Source organism: Monodelphis domestica, chromosome 7, assembly GCF_027887165.1.
Source record: "Monodelphis domestica isolate mMonDom1 chromosome 7, mMonDom1.pri, whole genome shotgun sequence".
Taxonomy (NCBI): domain Eukaryota; kingdom Metazoa; phylum Chordata; class Mammalia; order Didelphimorphia; family Didelphidae; genus Monodelphis; species Monodelphis domestica.
In genome coordinates this window covers 208,224,982-208,241,197 of record NC_077233.1, presented here as the reverse complement: position 1 = coordinate 208,241,197, position 16,216 = coordinate 208,224,982, and the positions used below count along the sequence as shown (strand labels likewise).

At 47.1% G+C, this 16,216-nt stretch overlaps 2 protein-coding genes and 1 non-coding gene across 10 annotated transcripts in view; all 3 read left to right on the top strand.

The window, feature by feature from the left end:
- The window catches only part of SRCAP (Snf2 related CREBBP activator protein), a 28,142-nt gene extending 14,879 nt beyond the window's left edge, over positions 1 to 13,263 (top strand). For 4 of the 7 annotated variants that reach the window (XM_056806363.1, XM_056806362.1, XM_056806365.1 and 1 more), the window contains exons 22-34: positions 120 to 284; positions 706 to 891; positions 1,112 to 1,372; positions 2,217 to 3,856; positions 5,306 to 5,571; positions 5,728 to 5,930; positions 7,734 to 7,903; positions 8,137 to 8,333; positions 8,445 to 8,559; positions 8,777 to 8,902; positions 9,784 to 9,978; positions 10,293 to 10,376; positions 10,473 to 13,263. In XM_056806363.1, coding sequence (XP_056662341.1) covers positions 120 to 284; positions 706 to 891; positions 1,112 to 1,372; positions 2,217 to 3,856; positions 5,306 to 5,571; positions 5,728 to 5,930; positions 7,734 to 7,903; positions 8,137 to 8,333; positions 8,445 to 8,559; positions 8,777 to 8,902; positions 9,784 to 9,978; positions 10,293 to 10,376; positions 10,473 to 12,872 — 6,008 coding nt within the window. In that variant the 3' untranslated portion in view covers positions 12,873 to 13,263. The remainder of the gene's footprint in view (positions 1 to 119; positions 285 to 705; positions 892 to 1,111; positions 1,373 to 2,216; positions 3,857 to 5,305; positions 5,572 to 5,727; positions 5,931 to 7,733; positions 7,904 to 8,136; positions 8,334 to 8,444; positions 8,560 to 8,776; positions 8,903 to 9,783; positions 9,979 to 10,292; positions 10,377 to 10,472) is intronic. The other 3 variants (XM_056806368.1, XM_056806366.1, XM_056806367.1) reach the window with 1 other exon arrangement.
- Positions 5,662 to 5,724, top strand: MIR7355 (microRNA mir-7355). The gene has a single exon (NR_127578.1). It is a non-coding gene; the product is annotated as a microRNA mir-7355 (primary transcript).
- Positions 13,264 to 13,409: 146 nt separating the features above from the next.
- Positions 13,410 to 15,570, top strand: TMEM265 (transmembrane protein 265). 2 transcript variants are annotated; one of them, XM_016427396.2, is made up of 4 exons: positions 13,410 to 13,774; positions 14,003 to 14,110; positions 14,312 to 14,485; positions 15,024 to 15,570. In XM_016427396.2, exons 3-4 carry the CDS (start codon positions 14,315 to 14,317, stop codon positions 15,183 to 15,185), a joined length of 333 nt encoding a protein of 110 aa, XP_016282882.1. In that variant the 5' UTR covers positions 13,410 to 13,774; positions 14,003 to 14,110; positions 14,312 to 14,314; the 3' UTR covers positions 15,186 to 15,570. The 2 variants fall into 2 exon arrangements, with proteins under 2 accessions (XP_016282882.1, XP_016282881.1); XM_016427395.2 differs by lacking the exon at positions 14,003 to 14,110.
- The last annotated feature ends 646 nt before the right edge of the window (positions 15,571 to 16,216 follow it).

Below are 16,216 nucleotides of genomic sequence, written 5' to 3'. Positions count from 1 at the left end.
AAAATAACAGAACCTCAAGAGAGGACCCAGAACATATAGAATCTCTGTCTCAGGGCAAGGGGATGTGGCTAGTATAGAGGGTCAACAAGCAACAAGCTTCTTTTTCTCTTGTCTCACAGCTGGTGAGGTGGTGAGCATTGGGCAGTTGGCCTCCTTAGCACAGCGGCCAGTGGCCAGTACAGGGGGCAGTAAACCCCTCACCTTCCAGATCCAGGGAAACAAATTGACTTTGACTGGTGCCCAGGTGCGCCAACTTGCTGTGGGGCAGCCCCGCCCGCTGCAAAGTAGGTAAAACCCACCCCCTGTCCTGCCCTGCCCTCTGCCTTCTTTTCCTCACCTTGTCTGCTTTTCTTTTTGAATTTCAACCTCATTGTGTCTCCTTCCACATAGTAGGCAGCCTAGGGTGGGTGGCACTGAGTGGAACAGATTTTTGTGAGGCCTTAATAAAAGAAGGAAAAAAGAGGTTCTTGATATTGGGATGTATGCCCTCTTTCTCTTTTTTTCTCTTACTCTCACCCCTGCCCTCCCCAGTTGACAGCTGCCACCCCCCCCCCCTTTCTCTCGCTCTTTCTTTTCTCTCTTCTCTCTCTCCTTCCCTTTATTCTCCCCATCTCCTCTTTTCTCCCCCTTTCTCTACTCCCTTCTCTTTACCTCTCTTTCCCTATTTTTCTCTTTTCTCTTTCTTTCTCTCTTTACCTAACTCAGGGAACGTGGTGCACCTGGTGTCAGCAGGGGGGCAGCACCAAGTCATCAGCCAGCCTGCCCATGTGGCTCTCATCCAGGCAGTGGCCCCGACCCCTGGCCCTACCCCTGTCTCTGTGCTGCCTTCTTCGACCCCCAGCACCACCCCTGCCCCTACTGGTCTCAGCCTCCCGCTTGCTGCCAACCAGGGTGAGGCTCTTAGCTTCATCTTCATCCCCATGCCAATCTTGGTCCCTTCAGGTATCCCTTAGGCTTTTGTCTGTCCAATTCCCAATCCTGAGTTTGTCCATCCCATATAGCTTTCCCATAATGCTGCTTCCCCTTGTAGTAACTCTTGATGTCTTATCAGTTCTGTTCATTCAGCACTGTTCATTTTCTAGTTTCTTCTCAATATGGCTTCCTCTTGCAGTGCCCCCAGCCATGGTGAACAGCTCAGGAGTGGTGAAGATTGTAGTTCGACAGGCCCCTAGAGATGGATTGGGTCCTTCACCCCAGCTGGCCCCACCACCCCGGCCTTCCAGCTCTGGACTTCCAGCACTACTGACCCCACGACCTGCACTTCCCTCTGGCCGGCTACCTACTCCTACTCTAGGCCCTACCCGTGGTCCTCTGCCCACACTGGTTAGGCCCCTGCTCAGGCTATTACATAGTCCCCCACCAGAGACAACTGGTAAGTTTCAAAAGCCAGAATACCTAGAATCTTAGCTGAGATACAACTGAGTGCAGAAATAGTATGAAGGTAGCAGGATATAAAGGGTATATGCTATGTTAAAAGTACCCTAATGAGTGAATTTATTCAATCTCAGTTGTTTAAAAACAATTCATATTTGTACAGCACCTTATGGTTAATAATATGCTTTTCCCCACAACAATCCTATTAAGTAGGTAGATAGTGCAAGTATTATTCCAATTTCACAGATGAGGAAATTAGAGAAGTTAAAGGACTTGCCCAGGATCACACAGAGTTAAGTGTTAAGGTCTATAGTTGAACCCAGATCCTATTTCCAGCTCTGTGGACTTATATTACACCAAACTAGTTCTATCAGTCAGATTTCTGATTGCACTGGGGATCTTAAACTGATAGAATCTCCTTGGAATCAGAGGACTCTTGGTTTTAAACCTGTCCCATCCTGATCCCATGATCAGGAATAGAATCTTGGGAATTAAGAACATTGAACAACCTTTTGGGAGAACATAATAAGTTGGAAGAAGAGTGGACTAGGAGAGATCCTACATTTTTGTTCTATCATTAGCAAATGATAACATTGAGCAAGTCATTATTAGCCCTCTTGTGGGGCAGGAAGGAGAGGATAACAATAAATAGATTGAATTAGGTAGCCTTAAAACTCATCCAATTCTAACATTCTATGATTTTAATTATAATGGATTTCTGATACCTGGATCCTTCCTGGAAAGCAGATAGTTAAGATGCTACTTAGAAATAACAGGGGACTGGAAAGGGTTGAGTAAGAGAAGTAGACTTCTAGACTAACTCTCTTGCTTTTTCTCTACAGCCTCAGTTCCTGGCTCTGCTCCTGTCCCCATATCATCATCTCCCCTTCCAGTCTCAACTTCACTTCCTGGCTCAAGCTCATCTCCTCTCTCTAGTCCCATCTTGTCTCCACTTCCCATCCCAGTCTCATCTTCACTTACTGGTCCTGGCTCATCTCCCATCCCCATTTCAGGTTCCACTTCACTCCCTATTCCAATCTCAACTCCACTTCCCAACCCTAACTCATCTCCACTCCCTGTCTTAGCTCCACTTCCTGTTTCAGTGTCAACTCCAGCTCTCTTGCCTCCTGTGGCTTCTGCTGTCTCAACTTCTGCTTCTTCAGCCCAGTCACCATTAGGAGTTGCCTCATCAGCTCCAGCCTTGACACTGGGACTGAGTACAACTCCTTCACCTGCACCAGTCCAGGCTCCAGTCCACCCTCTGACTCTGGCATCAGCTTCTACAAATGTACAAAGTCCTAACCTGACTGGAGCTTCAGCACCAGCACCAGTCCTGGTTCCTGCTTCAGCTTTGGCCTCCCCTGTTCCAACAATATCAGCCCCATCTTCAACTCAGGCTCCCATCCTGACTCCATCATCTACAGCACCTCAGGCTCTGACTTCTTCGCTGACTCCAGGGCCAGTTCCGCCAACAGCAATCCTGGCTTCATCTCCACTTCCATCACCAGTTCCCATTCCAGTCCTGGCTCCATCACCGGGCCCTACACCTGTTTTGGTTCCATCACCAACTCCTGTTCCAGTCTTAGCTCCATCATCAGTTCCAGTATCCACCTTCGCTTCAACTTCTTCATTGGTGCCAGCCCCAGCTCCAGTCCTGGCCCCATCATCAACTCAGACCCTGGTACCAGCTATAGTTCCAACACCTTCAATAGGCCCACCTTCTACCCAGACACTAGCCCTAGCTCCAGCTTTAGCACCACCACTTAGCTCTTCTGCTCAGACACTCTCTCTGGGTTCAGTGCCCCCTCTGGGTCCGTCTCCAGCTCAGACCCTCTCATTGGCTCCAGTATCTCCCCTAGGTCCAACTCCAGTTCAGACCCTCTCACTGGCTCCTACAGCACCACTGGGTCCATCTCCAGCTCAGACACTTTCATTGGCTCCTGCAACTCCTCTGGGTCCATCTCCAACTCAGACGCTTGCTCTAGCTCCAGCTTCCCCCTTGGGTCCGACTCAGACTCTTTCTCTGGCTCCAATTCCGTCATTGGGTCCAGCTCAGGCACTCTCTATGGCACCCACACCAGCTTTGGGTCCATCTCCATCTCAGACTCTATCTCTGGCTCCAGCTTCCCCCTTGGGATCACCTCCAACTCATGCACTGACTTTGGCTCCTGCTCAGACACTGAATCTGACCCCAGCCCCAGTTCAGGTGCCCTCTCTGGGCCCAACTCCAGCACAGACACTGACCCTGACTCCAGCACAGACAATATCTTCGGCCCCTCTACCATCTTCCCTCCTGGTTCCAGCTTCAGGCCCAGCTCCCTCACAAGTTACCATGGTTTCTCGATTACCTGCTCCCAAGGATGAGCCTGAAACTCTGACACTGCGTTCAGGCCCCCCTAGCCCTCCCCTTCCGGCTACCTCGTTCTGTGGAGTCCGGCCCCGACGCCAGCCACCTCCACCACCCCGATCCCCCTTCTATCTGGTAAGTCTTTAATTCCACAGGAGGACTAGTTTGAAGTGAGACAATGTCTCATTTTTAAGGCCTTTAACAAAAAGGCAGGGAGAACATGAATCGACATCAAGTATTTGACCTATGAAAAGTAATGAATAGTTTTGGGAATTTTTGCTGTCTATTCCTAGAGACTTTTTTAAGGAAAGAATGGATAACCATTCTGTGATTATTTCATATCATGAAACTGGTGAGGCATTGGCTTGAGTTTAACAAACTAATAGATCACTCAAAGTGATATTATATATATTATATTATATTAATTATATTATACACACTGAGTATAGTATATTAAAATTCTATGGGATTTTCAAGATCCTCATATGAATGGAATCGGGGAGATTCCTTTTCCTACCCCCCATTTCCCAATCCTTTACTCTGTACCTTATTTCCCTTGCTGCCTGGAGTTGCCACATCTTCAAAAGCTGCCAAACTGCCATCTGCCTTTCCTGACCCAGACCACCTGAACTCCCACCCTCTTATTCCCACCCTTAAGAGAATTTTGAAAGGAAAGTAAATGGAGGCTCAGGTTTGACAGATGGCACATCAAAGGTAACATGGAACCTGAATTTGTTGGCATACAAACAGCTAGCCTGCTATCTTCTTACCTAGTCTTCTTACCACTTGCTTGAATTGTTTCCCTCAAGTTTATGAACTTGAAAGCAGAACCTTGGAGTATCATCTTGACAAAAGTTGCTGACTTTTTTTCTTTCCCCATCCCATCCCCTCATTGTCCATTCCTTTCTTACTCTTATTACCTCTAAATTGTTTTACCATAAGAAGCCACATATTCTGAGTTAAACACTGGAAGAGGTGGAGAGGATAGGAATTAGAAAGTTAGGTTGAATGTGGTAAAATGAGATTAAGACACTAGATTGCTCCTTCTTTCCATTCACATCCAATAAACACTATCATTTTGCCTGAAGACAAGAAACTGGGATGGGAATTTCATCAATCCAGGAACATAGATAAAGGTTATGAAAAGCTCACATTCTTTCCTTAGATTTTATAACCTGGATTTGTGTCTTAACTACCTTCCCCTCAATTTCAGTCTCATTTATACAAATGAGTCCTATACAAAGATAGCTGAAGACATGTTGGTTCTACTAAGAAGAGAATCAGTCTGTCCAGAGATTCCTCAAGGGCCAAGCCTTATACCTCTCATCAGGAAATCCTTTTCAAAGCATCTCTTTCTAGGAGGGGTTATTTGGGAAATGTCTTTTTTTTTTTAAGTATTCATTACCTCTTTGTTTTGACTTCTATTTGTATTTTCTCTGTATTCTAGTGAAATTATACTCTTCAATAGAACTACATTAATTTAGCATATTGCCAGGTTTATTTGTATAAAATAAGGAGGCTTACCACAAAGGGTCATAGGGATCTTAAGGTCTAAAGGTAATTATTAACTTATCCCATCCCTAGGACACTTTGGAGGAAAAGCGGAAGCGACAACGGGCAGAACGCCTAGAACGGCTCTTTCAACTGAGTGAGGCCCATGGAGCATTGGCACCTGTATATGGGACTGAGGTGCTACAGTTCTGTTCCTTGCACCAACCCCTGGCCAGCCCAGTTGGACCCCCTGTCCCTGGCCCCAGCCATCCTGCCTTTTGGACTTATACTGAGGCTGCCCACCAGGCTGTGTTGTTTCCCCAGCAGCGGCTTGACCAACTGGCAGAAATCATTGAGAGGTAAGCAAGATTTGCTGCTGGCACATGGAGGAAAAGGTCAGTGGTATGGGATTGAGGAAGTTTTATGATAATGTTATGATTTGTCTGGATTAGGGGAAAGTAAGATGAAGGAGTTCTTCCAGTTCAATGCCTCTTCACACTCTTTCCCCTCCACAGGTTCATATTTGTCATGCCTCCTGTGGAGGCTCCAGCCCCATCCCTGCATGCCTGCCACCCACCTCCTTGGCTGGCTCCACGCCATGCAGCCTTCAAGGAGCACCTGGCTTGTGAACTTTGGCCCCGGGCTCGGCCGCTACACCGTATAGTCTGTAACATGCGAACTCAGTTCCCTGACCTTCGACTTATACAGTATGACTGTGGTAAGTTCTTTTAGTAGGATGAGTATACTGAAAACAAATCATGCTAACCTTCATTTCCTTTTTGATACGAGTTACTAAAATCTCCTGGGCAATATACAGCATTCTGTGTGACATGGTATGTCTGAATTTTCCATTAGGTGTTTCACTTGTATTATGGACAGGATAAAGAAATGTGAGCTAGCTGGATGATAGCTTGCATTGATTCCTAAGTGATCAAAGAATTCTTAAAATTTTTTAATAAATGATTAATTAATGTCAACATAGAAGACAGTTTTTAGTTGTATGTCTTGAGGCCATTTTGAATCGAATGAAAATATGAATAGAAGGTATGCTTATTGTATTTTTAAGTGGCCCGAAACTGAAAAGGACAGCTGACAGATCAAATGACCACTGGGGTTCTGAAAGATGAGGAAAAAAGATATTTAGGAATGAATAGTATAAAACCCTGTGCTTTAAATTGTAAACAAATCAGCCACATAAGTAAATGATGGGGGTTGATGGCAGTTAATATGAAAATATGAAAATGTTAATAGTTAGCAGTTAATGTGAAAAAGATTTCGAGGATTTTAAATTGCCCAGAAGCTCAATATCTTTTAACAGTATGATGTGGATTTCAGTAAAATGAGTGCAGTTATGAAAGGTATAGTGCCCAAACCAAGCGAGACAGTAGTCATATTGTATTGGGCATCAGACCACACAAGAAGTATTTTGAAGAAGAGCTTTAAAAAAACTGAAACATGCAGATCAGGTCAACTCAACAGTATTCCGAATGAATGAACTAGAAACATTGATCCTGAAAAGAAAAAACTTGGGTATGCAATTGTTAATTGTCACATATTTGAAGGGAAATTCTATTGTCAGGGATCAATTGGTGGAAGTTAGGAGACAAATCAGCCCAGTTAGAAGTAATAACTTCTAATAATTAAAGTTGATAAAAAATGGATTTTGCATTGGCTAGGTGGCAGAGTGGATGAGAGCCAAACCTAAAGTCAGGAGGATCTAGGTTCAAATTTGACCTTGGATACTTCTCAGCTGTATGACCCCAAGCAAGTCACTTAACCCTAATTGCCTATCCTTTCTGTCCTAGAGTTGTTGCTAAGACTGAAAGTAAGAGTTAAAAAACAATGGATTGGGTTGCCTTGTAAAAACCCTATTGCTAAATGTATTACAAGAACTGTATTTGTGAAATATTTTTCATTAAAAGGGATTTTTACTTAAATGTTAGTCAAAAAAGTAAATTGAAATAACAAGCACCTGTTGCATGCAAATATACATTAAATTTAGCATGATAGTAACAAAACTTCCCTGCTTGTCTGTCCCCTCTGAGTTTCCTCTTATTTTCACGTGTATATTTGTTAGTGGTTCGGAAATGCTATATTTTCTTTTTCAAATCACTTTCATTACTCCCCACTCCCACATCTCCCACTCCCCAAAGCCTGCCTTAAAACCAATAAATATAGTCATCACATCAATACATGGTGGGAGATTTTTTGGTCTCTAGCCGCCTGACAATTTGTGACATCCCCTGTCTCCTGATGAGTCTTTTGAGTAAAGTTAAAACCAGAGTGGTAGTAGTACTCCTTCACTTGGTGAAGTAGTTCTTGCAGAGAGGAGGATATGGCACTCTGCCACTCCTGTACAATTTTTTCTCTCTCTTTGGGGAAATGATGGCAGAAAGGGGAGACTTTACCTCCAAAGCCTGATTTGTAACCTAAATCCACTGTCCCCACAGTCTTATTGCTCTCTTAAAATCTCCCAGCCCCAACACCTGCTCACTGTGCTACTGCCCTCATGTTTCCTCAGGAAAGCTGCAGACACTTGCAGTGTTGCTAAGGCGGCTCAAGGCTGGGGCACACCGGGTGCTCATCTTCACCCAGATGACTCGAATGTTGGACGTATTGGAGCAGTTCCTTACCTACCATGGCCACCTCTACCTACGGCTGGATGGTTCCACCCGTGTTGAACAAAGACAGGTGACCCAGGGGTCCCTGTCCTCCTTTAGCCCTGAAGTGCTTTGCATCTTCAATTCCTTTTGATCCTAAAGCCCCTTGTTTCTCCTAGGTCTTTTCGGCCTTCTTCCCTGTCTCCCAACTCCTCCCTTCCTAGACCCTTTGACTCCCAGAAAAGGCAGGATCCTGCCTCCCCACTGCTTGTCTTAGGGCACTGGCTTTACCTCTTGACTCTGATTCTATACCCTTTTCCCTAGGCTTTGATGGAGCGGTTCAATGCAGACAAACGAATTTTTTGCTTCATACTTTCAACACGGAGTGGGGGTGTGGGTGTGAACCTGACGGGGGCAGATACAGTCATCTTCTATGACAGTGATTGGAACCCCACCATGGATGCACAAGCCCAGGACCGCTGCCACCGCATTGGCCAGACCCGAGATGTGCATATCTACAGGTATGTCTCCTAAGCATCCTTAGTCCAGTTTGTGAGCCGTCACATCCCTGGCTAGGCAAGCTTCCTACCCTCTTTGGCACAGTTATGGACACAATTCTTCCCAAACCTCAGGCTTATCAGTGAACGAACTGTGGAGGAGAACATCCTGAAGAAGGCCAATCAAAAGCGAATGCTGGGGGATATGGCCATAGAGGGTGGCAACTTCACCACAGCCTATTTTAAACAGGTATTGAGACCTTCTACCCCTAGTATAATAAATCTCCTGTACACTGTAATAGCCTCTTTCTGCCTTTGAGGCATCAGAGAATAATCTTTCAGGGCCCCAAACTCTTTCCAACCAAACTGTTCCAGTTGATGGAACCCTAACACATTTCCTACTTTTAGGCCCTTCACCATCACAGACTCATTTATTGATCCTGACCCTTGTCCTTTCTCACCAACAGCAGACAATTCGTGAGTTGTTTGATATGCCCTTGGAAGAGCCAGCTGTCCCTGTCCCACCTTTGCCTTCTGCCCCTGAAGAAGAGGAAGAAGCTGTGGCCAACAAGCAGACCCACATTTTGGAACAGGTGAAAGAGAGATAGCACATCAGTGTAGGACTTTGTCCCTATCAAACTTGTAGACATGTTGAAATAAGAGCTATTAACACTGCTTCCCAAGTACTAGTCAATGCTTGCTTTTAATAGCCATTTATAGATTCTTCACAATTCATTTTGTGAATTATTTTAAGCTACCGGGCCCTATCATTTTGTCTGTGTGAGATTAAGGAACTTGAGGGAACCGTTTTAGACCCTTAATGCTTTCCAAATCAAAAAAGAAGTTTGTTAGGTAGTGTTTGTTTGGGGGGTGTGGGTGTGTGGATATGTGTAAAACCCTTACTTTCTATCTTAGAATCAATGCTGTATATTGGTTCCAAGGCAGAAGAGTGGTAAGGGCTAGACAATGGGGGTTAAGTGACTTGCCCAGGGTAATGCAGCTAGAAAGTGTCTGAGACCAGATTTGAACCTAGGACCTCCCATCTCTAGGCCTGGCTCTCAATCCACTGAGCTACCCAGCTGCCCCCTTGGTGTAGTGTTTTTTGTTTTTTTTAAGTTTATCTGCCAGCATCTTAACAAGGGGCTTTCTGCCTGGCCCAGAAAGAAATATAAAACAATCTGAATTAGTTTGTTCTAGTTTGGTGAGTTCTTATGGATCAAATTTCTGACTCTTGTAAAGAACAAAACTATACTGGTAACTTTGGGAATCTCTAAAAGGTATTTTGGAAGCTTTATTATTGGTTTGGCTTAGAATTAGTTTTGTTTTAGAAAGTATGGACTGTGGATTTACACTAAATAGTTTCTTTTGAATATGGAATTGAAAGTGAGAGTGTGGTGGTTGGTAAAAGCGCTTTTTTTTTTTTTGCATAAGGTTCTTTAAGGTTCTGACAACTACATCCCTTTCCACTTTCTAGGCACTATGCCGGGCAGAGGATGAAGAGGATATCCGTGCAGCCACCCAAGCCAAGGCAGAGCAGGTGGCAGAGCTTGCAGAGTTCAATGAGAATGAAGGTTTCCCCACTGGAGAGGGAGAGGAGAGTGGTAGGCCAGGGGCTGAAGATGAGGAGGTATCCAGAGCTGAGCAAGAGATTGCTGCCCTTGTGGAACAGGTCAGTCTCTGCATCCCATCTTTTCTCCACTTGCTTCATCTTCTTAGTGCTTATAATCTTCCAGTATCATCTTATTCCCTACCTTGATGCTGCCCTCCCCAACTACTGTTTAATTCACTTTCTCTTCTTTTTGGTTTCTCCCTGAAATGCACAGTTGCTAGTTTCAGTTATTTGAATCTCCTTCATCTCAATCTATTTAATTTCCTTTTATTGTTCTTCATTCTCTCTTCCCTTCTTTCTGTTCCTTCTACTTAAGATAAGGGTGAGGGCAGGGAACCAGGTTCCCTGTGTTCATGTCTGTCTCTCCCTTCAAGCTGACACCTATTGAGCGCTATGCCATGAACTTTTTGGAGGCGTCGCTGGAGGATGTGAGCCGCGAGGAGTTGAAACAGGCAGAAGTAAGTATCTACCTTAGCCTGGGCTGGATATTTAGATCTTGTCTTCCCTATACCACTTTCTCAACTCCCTCCTCGTCTTATTTTTGTTTTTGGCAGGAACAAGTAGAGGCTGCACGAAAAGACCTAGACCAAGCTAAGGAAGAAGTATTTCGTCTACCCCGTGAGGAGGAGATTGGGGCAGGAGCTGGGGATGAAACAGCCTGTGGGACTGGTGGAGGCAGCCATCGCCGTAGTAAGAAAGCCAAGGCCCCTGAGCGTCCAGGAACCCGGGTCAGTGAAAGGCTTCGTGGAGCCCGGCCTGAGACTCCAGTGGCAAATTCTGCTGCTACCCCACCTGCTCATCATACTCGTAGTAATTCCACTGCTCCTCGTCATAGTCGAAGCCCTGCCAATGAGAGAGCCCCACGGGCTACCTCACGACCCCGGATCATTTCAGTTCCAGCTCCTGAATCCACATCATCTCCTGCCATCCCCCCAATACCCCTTAGTACCCTGCCAGTTTCCACTTCTCCACCAATCCCCAACCTACCACTAACCTTGAGACCTGAGGTAGAATCATCAACCCAGTTGGAGCCACTCCCTCAGTCACTGGAGCCTAAGTATGAGGAGGCAGCAGTGGCTGGCCCCAAGACCCCTCCACTTACCCCTCCCCCTCCAAAAGACCTGCCATCAAGTACCACTGAACTCCCTATACCAGAGGAGAGTCTTTTCCCTAGTATACTTGCCCCAAGTCCAACCCCTAAGGCAGAGGTTGTTTCCAATGGCCATGAGCTGGAGTCTCCAGAGTGTGTTGAGGAGACCACACCAATACCACCTAGTGATGAAGAGTTAACTCTAGCTCTAAGTGAGGACAATGACCTTGGGTCCCCATTTCCTAGAGTCCCTGAAGAGCTTTTCCAGGAACTACCAGATATTCAACAGCCAGTGGAGATTCGAGTCCCATTACCCAGTCCTGAGAAGCTCCAAGGTTCTGCTCCATCAGAGGTAACAGGTCCATCAGCTTCTTCTTCAGCTGCTTCTTCTCCTGAGAGTCCTTCACCAGCTCGTCCTCCGAGACGGCGCACCAGTGCTGATGTGGAAATTCGGGGACAAGGGACAGGAAGGACTGGGCAGCCCCCAGGTCCCAAGGTACTGAGAAAGCTACCTGGCAGGCTGGTCACAGTAGTGGAGGAAAAGGAGCTTGTGCGAAGGCGACGACAGCAGCGTCCAGCTTCAACACCGCCAGCAACAGGGGCCTCAGAGATTGGGGTCAGCCCTGGAAGCTCTTCAACCCGGAGCAACTCTGAGCCTGAGTCTTCCCCTCCTCTGGGAGGCTCCTGTGATTCTCTGTCACTTTCTACTCTGCCTCCCCAAGCCCGGCGACCTTTGCCTGCTCGCCGCCGAATTGACCTGAGCAGTTCTGGTGGGGACAGCCCAGAGAATGGAGAACAAGGACAGCTAGTCACAGGTCTACCTGTCTTGAAGCGCAAACGTGGCCGACCACCTAAGAACAGGTCCCCTGGGGATGCAGGGCGTGAGCTACATGAGTTGCTCCAACCTGTACCTAAGGACAAGGCCAATGGAGCCGAGTTAGTGGCATCACCTGTGGAAAAACGAAGGCGGGGGCGGCCCCCTAAGGCGAGAGAACCACCTACCCCAGGAGCCCTGCCCATTCCGGGAGGTGGTGGCACTGAGAGTCGGACACCGCCACCCCCCTTGCCACCTCCTCCTCCCCCTTCCCTTCCTCTACCTCTTCCCCTTCCTCTTTCTCCTCCTCCCCCCCCTTCTCCTCCTTCTGTCCCTGCCTGTCCTACAGCTGTTTCACCTTCCCCACCCAAACGGAAAAGGGGCCGACCCCCCAAAAACCCTCCATCACCCCGGCCTAGCCAGCCACCAGCTTTTGAGCATGACAGTTCCTTAGGTCTTGAAGCTGGTGGAGGGGGGAAACAACAACAGAAGCCTTCTGTTGAAAGTGAGGGTAGCTCCTCTGATGAGGATGGGGGTCGTCCTCTTACTCGCCTAGCCCGCCTCCGTTTAGAAGCAGAGGGACCCCGGGTTCGGAAGGCAGAGGGATCTGTGGCAGCCATCCCTAACAGAGATGACACAGAATCAGCAGAAAGTGGCACTGGTGGCACTGATTCAACAACACCCCCTGTACCACTGCTCCCAGTTCCTCGTTCAACCCGACTACGTCCAGGCTCCCTAGTCCCCCCACTGGAGAGTGAGAAGGTACCCCGAAAACGGTCAGGGATGCCAGCCATTGGTGGCCCTGTCCCAGCCAAGAGGAGGTACCCACGACCTCGAAGCCCTTTGGGGGCTGAGATGTCAACAGAGGAGTCAGAGGCTGAGGCCTCGGGCGAGGAGGAAGCTGAGGGTGATGGTATTCCCCGCCGTCGGCCTCTGTCCCGACGCCCAGTTGTGGCCACCCCTGGGGACCAACGTGTCCTGCGAAGCAGTGCCCCTATAAATACAGTTGGCCCTTCCCTCAGCCACAGAGGCCGGAAGGCTAAAACGTGACCAGGCCCTCTCTCCACTCTGACTGGCCAGCTCTGCCCCTCCATCCCCACAGCCAGTCCTGACTGTTAAACCACTACTTGAAGTCCTGGGGGGAGGCCTTCAGGGGAATATAGGAGGCCTTCCCCCCCTCCCCCTACCAAAGTGTGTGAGGGGGAACTGGTTGTCATGGAAACAGGGCTCTATCTTCCCCACCCCCATCCCTTGGCTGGGCAGTGTTAAGGGTGGCAAGATGGCCACTGTCCCCACTCCTATACTTGATTCCCTATCCTGGCTGTCTTTCACAGGTCCCCACCCCCAGGGGGAGGGGGAGGGACTCCTTTCTCTCTGCGATGAGTTTTTTTTTTTTTTTAAGAAGAAAAAAAGAAAAATAATAAACTTAGTTTCCGTATGAGCATCAGCGTAAGGAGGCTTCTGATTTCCTGGGATGTTGGAGGGTGGGATGGGGCTTGGGCTTCATCCATTTCTTCAGTCTTGCCCCAAAACCTTTGAAGTCTCAAACTAAGGATGACCTTTTTCTTATACAATCTTCTGAGAGTGATATACCATCCATTTATATTGGTTCTTGACTCCAGTCCCCCCCTCCCCCAAGCTCAGCTGTGTCCTGCTGCCAGTGGGTCATTCTTGCCTTCTGTTCTCAGAAGTCATATAGCCTGGCATCCACTTCTTGCCTCCCTCACCCTTTGGCTTCAGCTTTCCGTCTTCTAGCCTCACCCTTCTGCTCAAACAGGTTTGAGGTGGCCCCACCCCACTCCTCTCTGGTAGCTTTAACTCTCAGGGTGGGTGGATAGGTAGAACCATGCCCCACCTCTGGGCTCAGATCTCTGAGTCAGAAAGAGATGTCTCCACCCAAGCCAAACCAAAACCAAGAGGCAGGGAGCTGAGACTCAGGCACCCACTAGCAGGTAAGAACCCCAAATTGTTGTTTATTTCCCACTTGATTTTTTGCAAACCCCTTGTATCCTTGTCCAGTTCCCTGTTAACCATGCCATTTTAACCTCCACTTCCTAACTACCTTAAACTGACCCAAGTTCAAAATCCTCCCACACAATACCTTCATTCACATTACCCTCCTTTGCATTTTTTCTTCCTCCCACTTCATCTAGTCTCTTCCCTTTACATCTCTTCCTTAGTTTCTCCTGGAACCTTCCTCCTCTTTTATCTACCAAGTCTCCCCAAACCAGTGATTAATTTGGACAGTGCTATTTTCATATCAGTTTATTTCCCATGCTGGAGACAAGGTAAGAAAAAGGAAATCCCTGGGGAAAATTTTAACCTGTAAACTACCTCATGTATGAGTCATTGCAGAAACTTAACATCCTTGGTCAAGCAGCATTCCTGAGAGATGGGATGTGTTATCTGATGTTCTTAGAGCATTTGGGATTTAAAGAGATGAGCTAGTGCTTGGGGTCCCAAATACCCTGACAAACTGTCCTCTGCAGGTGATGGGAGAAGAAGAAAAGGCATTGGAGACCTTGGTGAGCATAGAGAATGACCCTTCTCCAGCCTTACCTCCTGTTGGCTGCTGCAGATGCTCGCTCCGATGTCTTGCAGCCACCAGCATCATCTGCGGTTGCTCCTGCCTTGGAGTCATGGCTCTTGTGTTTGCTGTCAAGGTGAGGGATGTGAAACTTGGGAGAGAGCAGGAATGGGTTCCGAGTAGTGTAGGCTAGGTGTTTGGGGGTCTAAAGAGGTGGGATAAAAAGGATGAACTGGAGGATGGCAGGATACAATTGGGCACAATTAAGACAACCTATAACCTGGACCTCCAATGAGTTTTTTGAGCTCCTTGAGAGAAACTATCTTCTCTTTGTTTCCCTAGTGCTTGGGGTTCTTCACACATAGTGAGCACTTAATAAATGTTTTATTCAGTCATCTTTGGAAAAGGAAAAAACCTTCAGATCCTGTGGATTTGGTAGGAGAGGATAAAATGGTAGTGGCCCACACTTACGTAAAGCTAAAGTGTTTTCATACTATTACCTCATTTACTATACAGTAACCCTAGGAATTAGATGAAGTATAAATTGTATAACAGGAACCAGATATGAGGCATTTCTCAGAAGCTAATAAGTTAGAGGCTTCAAATTTGTGTTTTGAACCAATTAAATGAAGGATGAGAAAGGAAAGAGCTGACCTGGGGTCCTGACTTCACAGGCTGAGGAACGACATAAGGCTGGAAAGCCAGAGGAAGCAGTGTTCTGGGGGAATCGTGCCAGGCGGCTTGCCCTGGCTAGTATTGCAGTGTGGCTTGGAGTGCTTGTACTGGGACCCCTACTACTCTGGCTTCTATCATACGCCATTGCCCAAGCAGAGTGACCCTTCTGTGACAAACCTGGACCGCATGACATTCCCCTGTGGCATCATAGGTGGACCTGGCCTGCAGCAAGGTCCTTCAACCTGACCAGAAGAACAGCAAAGTCCCCCAGGTCCTGGAGGGTTTTTAAACCCCCTTTCAAAAAGTGGTTTCCAGAGGCTGCTTCCCCAGCATGCAGACAACAGAGAGCTGATCAGATGGGGCTGATGATTAAAAAAAAAAAAAAGTTTGGACTTGCATGGACTCACTCCTAATCCATGGGACCTTAACCTCATACATGGGATTGGAGAATAGTGGCCCTGATTCCATTAAAATTCATTTTGTAATTTTTTTTAAAGGCCTTCTTAGATGGAGATAAATGCCTCTGTATGAGTGGTCTTCATCATCTTTTCTGTGCCCAGATCTTGGTGATAATTTTGTTCAGTTTCAGAGAGTGGGAAAGAACCTCAGGGTTGCTGCTCCTTTTTCAATCTAATGGCTATGAAGTGATTATTCACTGAATCTTTGTGAAGAGGGGGGACACTCCCTCCTATTTTCATCTAATACACACACCCCTCCCTAACTTTACAAATAAGAAAACAACCTGGGCGAGGCTAAGTGACATGTCCAAGGTGACAGCTAGTCAAAACTAGAACTTGGGTCTCCTGTCTCCTGGTCCCTTGGAATACCCTATACTATGTGTACTATACTTATTGGGTTAAAGCAAAAAAAGTTGTTTTGTGGGGCAGGGAAGGGCAGAAGTGAAAGCTTTTCTGGGATCGTTTTCCACCTTTCCCCCAAATTCCTTCGTCTTGCAGCAGCAGCAACAGCCGAATTGGGAGGAAATCTGGTGTAGGTCTGAGATAAATAGCGGCTGTCTTGTTTCCCGTTGCCAGCAGATGGAGACAACATACAGGCTTCCCCGGGAAGCCTAGTCTCGAGGGGAAGGGGAAAAGGGGGAAGAATGAAAGTGGGTTATGATAGGATTAGTTTTAGGTTCCTGAGCATAAGTATTGGAAGCACGAGTGTAACCTAGGATGGGGCCGGCGTGCGG